The sequence below is a fragment of the Ranitomeya imitator genome, chromosome 6, assembly GCF_032444005.1.
Source record: "Ranitomeya imitator isolate aRanImi1 chromosome 6, aRanImi1.pri, whole genome shotgun sequence".
Classification (NCBI taxonomy): domain Eukaryota; kingdom Metazoa; phylum Chordata; class Amphibia; order Anura; family Dendrobatidae; genus Ranitomeya; species Ranitomeya imitator.
In genome coordinates, this window is record NC_091287.1 from 14,906,805 (window position 1) to 14,923,714 (window position 16,910).

At 45.9% G+C, this 16,910-nt stretch overlaps 1 protein-coding gene across 1 annotated transcript in view; it reads right to left on the reverse strand.

The window, feature by feature from the left end:
* Nucleotides 1-5,800: 5,800 nt before the first annotated feature.
* The window catches only part of LOC138641652 (zinc finger protein 436-like), a 28,605-nt gene continuing 17,495 nt past the window's right edge, over nt 5,801-16,910 (reverse strand). The window contains exon 4 of the mRNA XM_069729213.1: nt 5,801-9,297. Within this exon, the coding sequence (XP_069585314.1) occupies nt 7,850-9,297 (1,448 nt within the window). The 3' untranslated portion in view covers nt 5,801-7,849. The remainder of the gene's footprint in view (nt 9,298-16,910) is intronic.

Sequence of the window (16,910 nt, forward strand, 5' to 3'; positions counted from 1 at the left end):
TGATATTCTAACTTTATGAGAAGCACTTGTATGTATGTATGTACACTGCTCAAAAAAATAAAGGGAACACGTAAATAACAGAATCGAACTCCAAGTAAATCAAACTTCTGTGAAATCAAACTGTCCACTTAGGAATCAACACTGTTTGACAATCAGTTTCACATGCTGTTGTACAAATGGAATAGACAACAGATGGAAATTATTGGCAATTATCAAAACACCTTCAATAAAGGAGTGGTTCTGCCAGTGGGAACCACAGACCACATCTCAGTACCAATGCTTTCTGGCTGTTTTGGTCACTTTTGAATGTTGGTTGTGCTTCCACACTCGTGGTAGCATGAGACAGACTCTACAACCCACACAAGTGGCTCAGGTAGTGCAGCTCATCCAGGATGGCACATCAATGCAAGCTGTGGCAAGGTTTGCTGTCTGTCAATGTAGTGTCTAGAGGCGCTACCAGGAGACAGCCCAGTACACCAGGAGACGTGGAGGGGGCCGTAGGAGGGTAACAACCCAGCAGCAAGACCGCTTCCTCAGCCTTTGTGCAAGGAGGAACAGGAGGAGCGCTGCCAGAGCCCAGCAAAATGACCTCCAGCAGGCCACAAATGTGTAATGTGTCTGCACATATGGTTACAAACCAACTCCATGAGGATGGTCTGAGTGCCTGACGTCCACACATGGGGGTTCTGCTCACAGCCCAACACCGTGCAGGACGCTTGGCATTTGCCACAGAACACCAGGATTGGCAAATTCAGCACTGTCGCCCTGTGCTCTTCACAGATGAAAGCAGGTTCACACTGAGCACATGTGAGAGTCTGGAGACGCCGTGGAGAGCGATCTGCTGCCTGCAACATCCTTCAGCATGACCAGTTTGGCAGTGGGTCAATAATTGTGTGGGGTGGCATTTCTTTGGAGGGGCGCACAGTCCTCCATGTGTTCGCCAGAGGAAGCCTTACTGCCATTAGGTACCGAAATGACATCCTCAGACCCCTTGTGAGGCCATATGCTGGTGCGGTTGGCCCTGGGTTCCTCCTAATGCAGGACAATGCCAGACCTCATGTGGCTGGAGTGTCAGCAGTTCCTGCAAGATGAAGGCATTGAGGCTATGGACTGGCCCGCCCGTTCCCCAGACCTGAATCCGATTGAACACATCTGGGACATCATGTCTCGCACCATCCACCACCGTCACGTTGCACCACAGACTGTCCAGTAGTAGGTGGATGCTTTAGTCCAGGTCTGGGAGGAGATCCCGCAGGAGACCATCCACTGCCTCATCAGTAGCATGCCCAGGCGTTGTAGGGAGGTCATACAGGCATGTGGAGGCCACACACACTACTGAGCATCATTTCCTTGTCTTGAGGCATTTCCACTGAAGCTGGATCAGCCTGTAACTTCGTTTTCCACTTTGATTTTGAGCATCATTCCAACTTCAGACCTCCGTGGGATATTAGTTGTGATAAACTTTGATAACTTTTATTGTTCTCAACATATTCCACTATGTGATGAATAAATATATGCTATGAATCAACCACCACAATATGTGATTTAAATACTATCACAGAGGTTACCCCCAGTATAGAACCTTTTAAAGGGGGCACAAAATCAACGTTCATGCCTCCCATCTCTCCAGGAAATGCTGTAGACTTATTCCAGGATTTGGTGATAAAAGACGTGGAAGCCATTCTATACCGCCACTCCCAAAAAAATCTGTCAAGGAAAGAGGAGAATGCGATTCATGAAATGCAGCAGTGGAATGACACAATATTCAGGAAAGCAGACAAGGGTGGCAATATAGTCATTCTTGATAGAAGTTACTATATTGAGGAGGCAATGTCCCAGTTGAATGATAGATCTACATATACCCCGTTAGATTTCAATCCTACTTCGAAATTTAAAGAAAAATTGAGGAAGCTTTTGAATAAATACGTAGCAAAAGGCGTTCTATTAAAAAATAAAGCAGAGAAACTGCTCCCTGAACATCCTACTATCCCTAACTGGTGCAGTTTGCCAAAAATTCATAAACACGCTACTAAACCGCCTGGAAGACCTATAATATCCGGCATTGGCTCATTAACAGAACCCTTGTCCAAATTCCTGGATTGGTTGCTCAAACCTCTGCTGCATAAAGTTCCCTCCTTTGTCAAGGACTCTGGGGATTTTCTACTAGCTTTACGTGCTTTAGACTGGCAGCCCACCTTTTCATTAGTCTCGATTGATATTGTGAATCTGTATACACGGATCCCCCACAACAAGGGCATCGAAGCAATACGTTTGATATTAATCTTTATTTTTATATAGCGCTAACATATTCCGCAGTGCTTTACAGTTTGCACACATTATCATATTACAGAATTGTAATAAAGACCAGGACTTCATTGATTTTATCACTGAAAGCCTGGACTTCGTACTATCACACAATGCATTTAGGTTCATTAACAAATGGTTCTTACAACGGACCGGAACCGCAATGGGTACACCGGTCGCGTGTGTTTTCGCGAATTTATTTCTGGCAGTATTTGAGGAACGATACATAACTTCCACTAATAATCCGTTTTTGCGGTTTATACGAGCCTATTATAGGTTTGCAGACGATGTCTTTATTGTATGGGACAGCTCAAAACAGGATTTTGAGAATTTTTTTTTTTATCTTAATAATAACAACGATGATAATATGCAGTTCACCGCCGTATTTGGGGGCTTGTCGCTTGAATTCTTAGATGTTAAGATCGAAATAGTGGAAGGTAAAATTAACACATCGGTACACAAAAAATCGACAGCGACAAATAGTTTATTGCATTTTAATAGCGCTCATCCTTTCCACACAAAAAACAGCATACCTTACAGCCAGATGGTGAGATATAGGAAAATCATTAATAATGAGGAAGTTTTTGATAAACAAATAACTGAACTTAAAACCAATTTTCTGGAAAGAAATTATCGCCCTAAAATTCTGTTAGCAGCTGAAAATAGGGTTAGAAAATTAGTACAGGAAGATTTGCTGAAAAATCGCAAAAAAATAAAAAGTTCCCCTAGTGACAGTGGTAATAATAAATTTGTATTTACATTCATGCATAGCCCGATGAATAAAGTAATTTATGCGGCTATACAAAAAAACTGGCACATTCTGCAGTCTGATCGGGAACTTTCATCTTTGACAAGAGATCATCCAATTTTCGCCTACAGACGAACAAAAAAACTTGGGGGACCTTATCGTAAAAAACCGCTTGCCAGCCATTGAAAATTCCAATTGGTTAAGGGAATTGCAACCTACAGGTAACCACAAATGTGGAAATTGCAGTTATTGCCGATTTAGACTACTTGATAATCCCATCCGTATCGGCCCCATTTGTCACACAGTTCGTCAATTAATAACATGCAAAACACAATATGTGGTTTATTTAATTATGTGCCCATGCCATTCTTTCTATATCGGTAAGACCATTCGCCCACTTTACCATAGGTTTAGAGAACATTATAGTTCGGTCTCTTCTGGGAAGGGCTGTCCCCGCTTCATTAAACATATGCGCGATATACATAATGCAGACCCGAATGTTCTGCGGTTTGCAGGTCTGGAAATTGTAAAAAATCCCCAAAATGGAGGAGATCGTGGGAATGCATTGTTACAACGCGAAGCGAGGTGGATTATTGAAACGAATGCGCAAGGTGCAATAGGACTGAATGACAAATTGGATAGGTCTATTTTCCTTTAAGAATTATACTTACTGTATTAGCATTATATATGGTATATACAGAAAATGTTTCTGCTTGTGCTTATTAGTTTAATTTGGTGTCTGTATCCAAATGTGTTTTTAACGGTATCACCTGTTTACACCAAGACGTTTAGTCCTCTATATAGGATGTGACGTTCTTAATTCACGCACCTGGACCCGTTGAAGCGCGCAGGCGCGAAACGGCCGTCGTCCTCTTGCCTCCCCTTGCACCTTCCTTCCTACCAAGCCGCCTCTCCACCAGATGTCTGTGAGTGTATACTCTGAATAAAGGACATTTTCCATACAGCAATATCGGGTGAGTGCCACTTCATTTTTCTTCATTTTGTGGAAATATATGCTTGTGTTCGGCTCAGATGTGTATATATTGTACATTCAATGGGAGCCTAGCAGTGAAAGCAGGCTTGGACACAGTCATTTGTGATTGTCCTGACAATTGGGGGCAGCGGAGTGTTGTTCGTAACATAGATAAAATACATTACTGTTTTTTTTGTGTATGTGTGTGTGTATATATATATATATATATATATATATATATATATATATATATATACACACACACACATATATATATATATATATTTTTTTTTTTTGCTCTCTCCTTTCCCCTCTTTTTCTTCCTCCGGCTTCTTCTCTCTTTCTTCCTCGTCTCTTTTTTTTACATCTTAATAATAATCTTTATTTTTATATAGCGCTAACATATTCCGCAGCGCTTTACATTTTGCACACATTATCATCACTGTCCCCGATAGGGCTCACAATCTAAATTCCCTATCAGTATGTCTTTGTACATCTTAATCACATATATAAATATTTTGTCTATGTACTAAACAAAGCATTTATATTTTACATATAAACACCAGTGATTGTCTTACCGCTGTCTCTAACATCATGTCCTCCCTCTATCTGAAACTGAACCTGTCAAAAACTGAACTCGTGTTCTCTCCCTCTACTAACCTACCTTTGCCTGACATTGCCATCTCCGTGTGCGGTTCCACCATTACTCCAAAGCAACATGCCCACTGCCTTGGGGTCATCCTTGATTCTGACCTTTCATTCACCCCCCACATCCGATCACTGGCTCGCTCTTCTTATCTGCATCTCAAAAACATTTCTAGAATTCGCCCTTTTCTTACTTTCGACTCTGCAAAAACTTACTGTTTCACTTATTCATTCTCGTCTGGACTATTGTAACTCTCTACTAATCGGCCTCCCTCTTACCAAACTCTCCCCGCTCCAATCTGTCCTGAACGCTGCTGCCAGGATCATATTCCTCACCAACCGTTACACCGATGCCTCTACCTTGTGCCAGTCATTACACTGGTTACCCATCCACTCAAGAATCCAGTACAAAAACAATACCCTCATCCACAAAGCACTCCATGGCTCAGCACAACCCTACATCTCCTCTCTGGTCTCAGTCTACCACCCTACCCGTGCCCTCCGCTCCGCTAATGACCTCAGGTTAGCATCCTCAATAATCAGAACCTCCCACTCCCGTCTTCAAGACTTTACACGTGCTGCGCGGATTCTTTGGAATGCACTACCTAGGTTAATACGATTAATCCCCAAACACCACAGTTTTAAGCGTGCCCTAAAAAGTCATTTGTTCAGATTGGCCTACCACCTCAACGAATTAACCTAACTATCCCTGTGTGGCCCATTAAAAAAAAACAATTGGGTTCCTAGCATCATGTTCTCATACACTTTATGCAGTTAATAGCCCTCTGTGTCTGTACTGCTACATACTTAGGCAGTTACATGAACACCTGAGCCTTACACTATGGCTGGTCCGAATAACTAAAACAATTGTCACCATCCACCTCTCGTGTCTCCCCTTTTCCTCATAGATTGTAGCTTCCGAGCAGGAGGGCCTTCATTCCTCCTGGTATCTGTTTTGAACTGTATTTCTGTTATGCTGTAATGTCTATTGTCTGTACAAGTCCCCTCTATAATTGTAAAGCCCTGCGGAATATGTTGGCGCTATATAAATAAAATTATTATTACATATTTTAATAGGGTGTTCTTTTTTACAGCCATAATGCTTAATGAGGACACAATAATACAACTTTGCTATTGTAAGATTTAATTGGAATGTCTCACTTTTGTGGTTAAAATGTAATAAAAATAAGCAAAAAAAAAATAAAATAAATTTTCTACTACTCAGACAACCTCTTCTGAATCCCTATGTTTGAAGAGAGCCAATGCCAACATTGCTGGAATGGCGCCAGCACCAGAAGAGTGTAAAAGTGTTTGTTTTTGTTTTTTTTACTGGGGAAACCCAGAGAATAAGAAGGGGTTGTCCAAATAGTGGAGAGCCCCTTTAACACCACAGTAAATAACTCCTACAGCACGTTACTGGGTTGAGGCAGAAGTTGCCGCAGCCATGCCTTCTTCTGCGCCTCCTGCTCCGCAGCTACTGGATAAAGCTGCGTCTCAGAGACTTCATCTTCTGCGTTCCTCCTTCATAAGCTATGCATATCATACTAGTGATGCCGAGAGAGCGCGGCACTGGCTCTAGTCGAAATACAAAAGGTAATTCCATTACTATGTGTCAGATGCAGAGGGAAAAATCTGTGAGGTGCTGCTTTGGCCAATAACTGCAGCGCGGGAAGAGATGTCAGATTATGCGATTTTGGCGACTACCCCAGTACAAATTGGAGTGAACCTAGTGCGTTACGTGATTCTCAATCATTCATTTTACTAATTTTAAAAGTTTGCCCAGAGATGCACTTTAAACATTTGACAATAACTTTCTTATTTTTTTTTTTATATATATTTTTTGGCAAATCATCAGTATTTCATTATATGCAAACTACTAAAAAAAAAAAGGAGGCACAAGTAAAGCTTTCTGGCTTTCCAGCCAATATTTAAAGGGACCACGCTGGTTATTTTTTTTTTTTTTATTTCACCTCCGAAATTGTATCATTAATGTATGCTCCAAGTGTGGTATTAAGAGCATCCACTGTATTCTGCTGTTCTCGGGGCCCCTCCAGTCGTCATCTCCTAGCCATGACCTGCTGGATAGCTCCATTGTTTGCTGGGTGACCTGGGAGAAACTTCTCAATGTAAAGCTATGAGACAGAACGAGGCCAGAACGAGGATCTCGTAGACTTACATTAAGAGCTTGTGACTTTCGGAAGTCAAGAGCTGTGGCCACAAGATGGCAAGACGAGACCGGAGCGGCGCCAGAAGAAGGCAGCTGGTATTTTATTAGGGGCAGGGAACAGACATTAGTGATACCACCATGTTGGTGAAAAAAAAAACAAAAAAAACAAACATGCTAGATGGGTGCTTTAAAGGATTTACGCAAACTAAAAAGAAGCAACCAATGTGGTAACTTATACTGTTCCTAGGGAAGGTGGACACAAGTAACAGTCGAGTTTCTGCAGATGCAAAAACTGCTGCGGAAATGCAGAAAGAAAATTCATATCTAAAGTCACACGCTGCAGACTTTTAACACTGTAATACCTACTGAAAATGGTCGCCTTAAAGGGCCGCTACACTTTGGAGAATAGAGAATTCTTATTTGTTAAGACATGTCCTCCCATGATCAGCTGTAATCTGACAGATCAGTGGTCTTCAATCTGTGGCTTTCCAGCTAATGCAAAACTACAACGCCCAGTATGGATGGATAGTTGTAGATTTCCAAGAGCTGGAGAGCTCGAAGTTGGAGGTCAGTGTTAGATGGACCTAGATGTAAATATTAAATCCTCCCTCGCACCAAGAGAAATGAAGCAATTTTAAGATCTTGGCTGTCCCAGTGATAACAGGACAGGACAAGACCCTCCTGGAAGATGTAGTCACTCTCTTTGGCTACTTGAGTGAGTTCCCTGCTATTAAAAAGTTTTATTACTCCAAAATTGTCCATTTAATGCTGAACTGTTTGAGGATAGAGAGTGGCGTTGCAGTGCTGATGATCACATTTGGTTGCCTGATAAATCGACGACGTAGAGATCCTGTAATCTCCAACTAGCAACGTCCATCTAGAAATCAGTGCATTTTAGACCTCTATCGATGTCCTGTGCCATTACGGGCTTCAACAACCGCCAAGACTCATGTTTGAGGACAGGGCAGAAGAAGGCAGTGCCCACGTCTTTAGCAGTGGCTCAGGCGCCAACTCACTGGCTTTTACCCTTCGGTGTTTTGTGGATTCGAATATGAGCCATAAGAGTCTCCTTTTTATTATAACTCCTATCGCACTTGTTGCACGGAAAGGGTTTGGCAGGGGCATGTGTCTCCTCGTGGGAAATCAAAAGGGACTTGAGGTAGAAGCTCTGGTTGCAATGGTTGCACTTGTAGGGCTTAGTGTCAGAGTGCACCCCCTCGTGAGTGACGAGCAGGGTCTTGTCGTTGAAGCTCTTCTCACAATGCCGGCACTGGTAGGGCTTGGGTTTTTGGTGGCTCTGCTCATGGACCAATAGGGCATTACGGTTTGGGTACCAGTTGTCACACTTACTGCACTGGTGAGGTTTTTCTCCGGTGTGTGTCCTCTTGTGAGCATTGAAAAGAGACACGTCCTTAAAGTTTTTCTCGCACTGGTCACACTGGTAAGGTTTGTATTCCTTGTGTTTGCCGCTATGAGCAGCAAGCAGTGACGACTTTGAGAAACTTTCTTCGCAATACGGACAGGGATAGGCAAGTTTTCCAGTGTGGATTCGATGATGGGCTTCTAGGATCATACGGCTGTTAAACCTTTTATCGCAGTAATCGCATTTAAGAGGTTTCTCCTGCAAAGAGTCCTGACTTGTTTTATTGGAGCTAGTCACTGGAGTTGCGGTGGTTTTGGAAGTCTCCCCATCTATCAGTTTTGCTTTCGGAGCCGCTTCACCAGCTTGCTTGCCTGTGGCACTGGAGTTAGTCACTGGAGTGGCTGCTGATTCTGAAGTCTTGCTATCCGCCAAGCCTGTGTTCGGAGCCGCTTCACCGGCTTGCTTGTTTGTTCCATTAAGAACCACTTTAGATTTATCGCTATCTATCGAGCTTCTATTAGAGGCTGCCGCAGTACTCGCTTTCACATCTTTTCTATTGCTTTTTGAGCTTTTGCCTTTGTTTTTTCCTTTCCTTCTTGACCTGGTTTTAGTGTTCCTACTCGATTTTGAGCCTCTGGCTGAAGCATCGCTGGTCGTCTCTGGCGGAATCATATTTTCCGCACCCTGCGGATCACTCGCCGAGGTTCGAGAGTGTTTCCATCTATGCACAATCAACTCTGATTTATAAGAGAAGGTCTGGTTACAAAGTTCACACTTATGGGGCTTGACTCCACTGTGGGTCCTGATGTGTGCTTCCAGAGCAGAGTGGTATTTGTAACTTTTATCACAATGTGGGCAATATAGCTTTTCAAAGTTCTTTCTGGTACTAGGAGTAGAGAGGGAATCTTTTTGGCTCTCATTCTGGCTGATTTTGCAGGTCTGGGCTTTTTCTTGTTCTTCTGGTCGAGGCCTTTTAGCGGGTAATTGTTCGGGATTTTTAGGCTCTTTCGCTATCTCAGAATGAGCCTCCTGTAACAGTGCAGCTCTGGTCTTCATACTATGACCAACTGAAGACTTCTTGTCGCAGTTTTGTATCCCTATGACAAACAGAATAAGAAATAAATTACATTTTGCAGCAGCAGTCAAACGTCTCACAGAGTTGTTGTTTTTTTAGAATTGTCCTGACAGGACCACACAATTCAGGCCAAAAAATGTTTGCACTCTGAATGACATTTGTTTTGGCATAGAATATACTGAAAAATGGGAAACAAAATTTTAAGTGGATAAAAAAAAAAAATGGGAAAAAGAAAAAAAGATGTAATTACTTTCTAGAAATGAGATTTTTCAGAACCTATGATAGCACCACAGAGAGAGAGAGAGAGGATCCACTCTTCAAGGACAGGAAACCTGTAGTGCCCGCATCTCTGCCTGCAGTCCCTCTCCCAGCAGAGACATCAGCGTACTCACCGCCGAGGCTCGCATCCTGCTACTTCCGTGTCTGAAGCTGCCCGGGGTGCGTGCACTCCTAGCAGGTCTCCAGGCTCTGTGCTTAGAGCGCGCACACACACTTTCTTTTTCTTAAAGGGGCCGTGCACGTTCCTCTAAAGTGTCTCCAGGCAATAGCTGGAGGTCTCCTACTATTTAAAATGCCTCCTCCAAGATGGAGGTGCCTGTGCAATGTTGTGAGTTTGTTCCTAACGCTTGTCAGTTCTCAGCTCCCTGTACTTGCATCTCAGCCTGCTACACCCGCCAGTGCTTCCTTCAACGGTAGCTGAGCCAGCTGCACCCACCAGTGCTTCCTTCAATGGTAGACGGGTATGCTGCACCCGCCAGTGGTTCCTTCAAAAGCAGTAAAGACTACTGTAACCGCCAATGCTATATTCAACGGTAGCCGAGCCAGCCTAACCCGCCAGTGCTTTCCTCAACGGCAGCCGAGCCAGCTGCACCCGCCAGTGCTCACCTTACAATCAGACAGTCCTATCTGCACCTGTGGTTCCGGTCATCTTCTCTGCCTGCATCTGTTGGACATTTCTCCGGGTCATTCCAGCTACCCGTTCCTAGGGGTCAGCTGCCATCTACCCAAGGTCAGTCCTGGAGTAGCACCTGGATCACCTCCCTTGTCTTTCCACGGACCTCAGTGTCTTTAGCTGCTGCATGTCCATGGTCAGATTGGGTGAGGCTAGTAGTGACGCCCCTCCAGGTCTTCCTTGCGCTTTGGCACAGTGGTTGCACCACCCAGCCCGTTACAAAACCTACAGGATAAAAGCGCGGTATCTCTACCACGCATCAGTTGGATTACGGTGCCCACGAGGACCTACAAATGGTCAATTACAAACAGCATTAAACACCAACACCACATGTTTCCTTTAAGCACTAAGTGACCTTACAACAAAAATAAAAATGGTGTTCTATACAAGTGACGGGAGGGAATATAAGGGTGCTGTCATGGGGTCTGAAAAATCCCATTAACGGTAAGTAATTACATCTTTTTCTGTCACCCATGACAGCACAACGGAGAGAATTACAGGGAAATAAGTATTGAAGGAGGAACCACAGCCTGCAGAACCCCTCTCCCAAAGGAGAGTTCAGAAAAGGAAGTTAAATTCAGCCTACAGTGTCTATAAAAAGTAGGAGAGGACCAAGTCGCTACCTTACAAATCTGTTCAATGGCCACGTAACGACTTATGGAATGAGCTTTAGCCCTTCTGGAATAACAGTACCGCTCACGGAATAATCCAACAGATGGCATCCCTAACCCATCTGGCTAGTATACTTTTAGATACTTTCAGCCCTTTTCTAGTACCCTGAAAAGTGACAAATGATGATCTATCTTCTCTCCAGGACTCCGTAAATGATAAGTATTTATTAGACATCTTTTGTCGACTATGAAGTTTCTCTTTGTGATTAGTACAAAAAGATGGAAGAATTACTTCAGTCCTATGGAACCCGGAAGCTACTTTAGGGAAATATGCCAGATCTGGCTTTAAAATGATCCCATATTCCAGGATTTGTGTGTGAAAGGGGGACCCACTGCCTGAGCTTAGAGGCCTCTAACCCTGAGAGATGATGTTCAGTCCACTAGAAGAACTGTTTTAGTGAGAGAATTTTAACTAATTTGACTTTAATTTAAACTTTTGAGTCTATAGGCTCAAAAGAAGAACCTGTCAAGGCTGACAGAACAAGATTTACATCCCACGGCGATAAATTTGGCCTGGGAAATTAAATAAGGGGAAACCCAACGGTTACCTGCCAAGTCACAATCATATAGCATTCCAAGGGCCGACACCTGAACGTTGAGGGTGCCGGTGTAAAGTCTCTGCACTAGACATTTCTGAAGGAACGCTAAAATAGAACTAGATGGTACTCCCTCTCCCAGCTGTGTTCCTGAAGTGGCTAGGAATTTTCTCCAGGTCCTACCATAGTTTTTGTGGCAAATGCCTTCGTATTCTGGAGTAGGCTAAAAATCAGGTTAGGAGAAAATCCTCTGTCTCTTAACAGCAACCTATCAAGTTCCATGTTGTTAAATGTAAGCTGACTGGTTGAGGATGCTGTACCGGACCCTGGGAGAGTAGATTCAATACATCCAGTAACACCCATGGTTCCATGACTGACATCTTTCACAACCATGAAAACCAAGGCCTTTTGGGCCAGAAGGGTGCGATCAGGAGAACTCTTGCCCTTTGTTTCCTGATTTTCCTCTGGACTGCTGGAATCAGACTGACTTGTGGAAAGGCATATGCTAGAAGCTACATAGTTACATCATCTGATTAGGAAGGCATCCACTACCTGAAGATTCTCCCTGGGATTTAGAAAATAACATTTTTCCACCTGTTTTGTCTGCTTGCAAATAAGTTAATGTCAGGCGGGACCCACATGTTCTCAATCTGATTGAAACTTGATTGGTTCAATATCCATTCACCATGCTCTAGCCGACTGCCTTGCGGTTCTCTTTTCCTTTTATATGTAGAGCTGTTAGACAAAGGAGGTGGTTTTCTGCACCAAAGTGGACAAAGTTCATCCATGATGATTTACGTAGGCCTCCGTTACCCGATTGTCCAGAAGTATCCTTACGTGGTGACCCTGGTAAGGAGGATAGGAGCTCCCTTATGGCATGTACTACCGATGGTAACTCCTTCATGTTCAAAGAAGCTGACCTTTCTTCCCCTGTCCAGAAACCCCAAATATGGACTCCCCATTCCTTGGGGCTACATCTGTGGTAATAATTCTCAAAATCTGGTTTCCCCGCGGAATCCCCCTATCTAGGTTTTCGATGTTCAAATAGCAATGAAGGGAATGGGTCAGTAGCGGGGATAATGTTCCCCTCCCTTCCAGACGTCCTTTCAAGGTCACTGCTCCTTAGACCATCCCACTGTGTCTGGTATGAAACTGGGCCCATAACACTGCCGGGATACATGAGGGCAGAGAACCCAGCAAGGATATAACCTTCCTGAGGGACATGGTGGAGACTTTTACCATCTCTGATCCCTGGCTACATATGGTTTCTATTTTGCCCTCTGGAAGACGACATTCACGATTTCTAGAGTCCAACATGAGACCTAAAATGATTTGCGCTTTCAATGGCTTTAGCCTTCGATTTTTCTACATTCAGGCTATGTGCACACGTTGCGGATTAGCCTTAGGAATTTCTGGTGCGGATTCTGCCTCTTCTGGCAGAAAACGCAGCTGCGGATTTGTCGCGTTTTTTTTGTGCATTTTTTTCTGCGATTTTGCTGCGGATTTGCTGCATTTTTTACCCCTGCAATTTTCTACAATGGAATGGGTACAAAAACGCTGCAGATTCGCAAAAAAGTAGTGACATGCTACTTCTTTTAAACCGCAGCGTTTCCGCAGCGGATTTTCTGCAAAGTGCACAGCATTTTTTTTCTCATTGATTTACATTGTACTGTATATCAATTGCGGATCTGCAGCGTTTCTGCACTGCAAAAAACGCTGCGGATTCGCAGAGAATCCGCAACGTGTGCACATACCTTTAAGAGCCAACCTAAGTTTTTCAAGGTAGTGCTGACCTCCTCTAGCTGGACGTTGCAGTGATGCACTGCCTAAAAATTAGGAAGTCGTCCAGATATTGGGACTAATGGCGCATATCTCTCTCGAAGGTGAGAAGTCATTGCTGCTATTTTAATAAAGACCCAGGGGGTCATTTCCAGTCCTAACGGAGGGGTTTTGTACTGAAAGTGTCCGATTTCTCCTTTTATAGTGAAGGCCACTCTGAGGAATTTCTGATATTCCACATGTATCAGTTAGTGATAATAGGCATTCTTCAGATTCCAGGCCAGCCATTATCAGTCTGGGAAAAGTGTGGTTGATCTTACAGACTGCATCTTGAACAGCTATAAAGGCACAGATGATTGGCCTCGGGGAGACCAAAACATCCAACACCGCGGAGACACCATCACGTGTTTCTCAACGCAGTGATTCCAGAACAGGTGGCTTTCCTTCATAGGATGCTGCCCTTCCCGTGGTTGTTCCTTCCCGGGGAAAGGCCTGGCTATTCACTGCTTGCGTCGAGAAACACGTGATGGTGTCTCCGCAGCTTCTTTACATGCATCTGCATATTTCCCATAAGGGATGGGGGCAGTGTTCTGGAATCACTGCGTTGAGAAACACGTGATGGTGTCTCCGCGGTGTTGGATGTTTTGGTCTCCCCGAGGCCAATCATCTGTGCCTTTATAGCCTTTTTACTAGGCACTGCTCCTAATAGCCAGATTCCTACTCCACACTGATGAGGGGCAAAAACCCTGAAACAGCTGTCTGTGGATGGATACCATGCTTGGCATAGGTGGCTTTCCTTCATAGGATGCTGCCCTTCCCGTGGTTGTTCCTTCCCGGGGAAAGGCCTGGCTATTCACTGCTTGCGTCGAGAAACACGTGATGGTGTCTCCGCAGCTTCTTTACATGCATCTGCATATTTCCCATAAGGGATGGGGGCAGTGTTCTGGAATCACTGCGTTGAGAAACACGTGATGGTGTCTCCGCGGTGTTGGATGTTTTGGTCTCCCCGAGGCCAATCATCTGTGCCTTTATAGCCTTTTTACTAGGCACTGCTCCTAATAGCCAGATTCCTACTCCACACTGATGAGGGGCAAAAACCCTGAAACAGCTGTCTGTGGATGGATACCATGCTTGGCATAGGTGGCTTTCCTTCATAGGATGCTGCCCTTCCCGTGGTTGTTCCTTCCCGGGGAAAGGCCTGGCTATTCACTGCTTGCGCCGAGAAACACGTGATGGTGTCTCCGCAGATTCTTTACATGCATCTGCATCTTGAACAGCGTCCTGAACCCGAATCCCTGGTCCCGATGCAGCCAGCGTCCTGAACCCGAATCCCTGGTCCCGGTGCGGCCATCGTCCTGACCCCGAATCCCTGGTCCCGGTGCGGCCATCGTCCTGACCCCAAATCCCTGGTCCCGGTGCGGCCATCGTCCTGACCCCAAATCCCTGGTCCCGGTGCGGCCATCGTCCTGACCCCAAATCCCTGGTCCCGGTGCGGCCATCGTCCTGACCCCAAATCCCTGGTCCCGGTGCGGCCATCGTCCTGACCCCAAATCCCTGGTCCCGGTGCGGCCATCGTCCTGACCCCAAATCCCTGGTCCCGGTGCAGCCATCGTCCTGACCCCAAATCCCTGGTCCCGGTGCGGCCATCGTCCTGACCCCAAATCCCTGGTCCCGATGCAGCCATCGTCCTGACCCCAAATCCCTGGTCCCGGTGCAGCCATCGTCCTGACCCCAAATCCCTGGTCCCGGTGCAGCCATCGTCCTGACCCCAAATCCCTGGTCCCGGTGCAGCCATCGTCCTGACCCCAAATCCCTGGTCCCGTTGCAGCCATCGTCCTGACCCCAAATCCCTGGTCCCGTTGCAGCCATCGTCCTGACCCCAAATCCCTGGTCCCGGTGCAGCCGACGTCCTGACCCCAAATCCCTGGTCCCGGTGCAGCCGGCGTCCTGACCCCAAATCCCTGGTCCCGATGCAGCCATCGTCCTGACCCCAAATCCCTGGTCCCGGTGCAGCCGGCGTCCTGACCCCAAATCCCTGGTCCCGATGCAGCCATCCTTCCTGACCCCAAATCCCTGGTCCCGATGCAGCCATCGTCCTGACCCCAAATCCCTGGTCCCGATGCAGCCAGTGTCATGAACTCCAATCACTGGTTCCGGTGCGGCCAGCATCCTGAACCCCAATCCCTGGTCCCAGTGCGGCCAGCGTCCTGAACCCAAATCCCTGGTCCCGGTTAGGCCAGTGTCCTTAACCCCAATCCCTGGTCCCGGTTCGGCAAGCGTCCTGAACCCCAATGCCTGGTCCCAGTTAGGCCAGCGTCCTTAACCCCAATCCCTGGTCCCGGTTCGGCCAGAGTCCTGAACCCCAATCCCTGGTCCTGGTTCGGCTAGGTCCTGAACCCCAATCCCTGGTCCCGGTGCGGCCTGCGCCTGAACCCCGATCCCTGTCCAGATGCAGCACACTCCTGAATATGAATCCCTGGTCCCAGTGAGGCCAGTTCCTGAATGTTGTCCCCTGGTCCCAGTTCAGTCAGTCTTGTTCCCAAAGTCCCCTGGTCACCATGCGGCCAGTGCTTGGACATTGTCGCCCTGGACCCGGTGTGGCCACTCCGGTTCCCCAAGTCCCCTGGTACGGTGCGGACAGTGACAGAACATTATCCCCAGATTATCGTGCCTCCACTCCTGAATCCGAAGTCCCCTGGTTCCGATGCGGACAATCCAGAACCGAAGTCTCCTGGTCCCATGCCTGCACACTGTCCCCAGGTCTGTGTGCGGCCACTTATCCAGTATCCTAGACTGGTGTGTTAGAATATAGCCCTAGTTAGTGTCAGCGAACCTCAGCAGCTGCAGTACCGGCGGTTACCTGCAGCCCAATCTGTCTCCACCATCAGGATCTCCAGTAAACCCCAGGTAGCCGTTTAGCTGGGCTCCTTCCTGGGCAGACCCGGGGTCCTGTGGCACAGTGGGTACACAAATCCACATGCACCACCGTTGGGAGTAACAAAATGATTGAATAGGACTAAAACAAGCTGATCCACTCAAAATCCAGACAAATTACACGTGGTGTAAATGTTCATCAGAAAGAGAAATAGAGAAAGTGAAGAAGAGAGGGGTTAGCACAAAGATTAATGATTGTGAATATTACTAAGGAACCTGGGGATTAAAAGCGGCATCAGGAAAAAACATAGCAACATGGGGAAACTTAGCAATTACTAGAGGCAATAAGAGTGCGGGGGGAAAAGGGGGACATAGAGGGACGCAGATGGTAAAGTATGAAGGTGATTGATGGTGAGGTTAGACCAAAGCAATCACTCCTCTAAGATTGGGGATCCGAAGATTTCCAATAATGAGGAACTATTGCCTTATCAGCTTGAAACAAAGGTCTTAGGAGAAATTTTTTTGAAGCTGTCAACAGTCCTAGGAAATCAACATTTGGGATATTTATCCCCGTAACCAACAGAATCACCCCGAGGAGCCTTTCCCACCAAATGTGCGCCATCATGCCCTCATCTGACTTGCATCTCCAGCAAAAACTACAGACCTCTGGAAGCTACAGACCTCTGGAAGCTACAGACCTCTGGACTGAGGGGACCAAATACCATTGAGAAACAATTTTGTAACACGCTTCTTTAGTGGCAATTAGGAACTTATGGGAAGCAGCCTGCCTTTTTATCAAAAGGAGAGGTAAATAAAACCATGC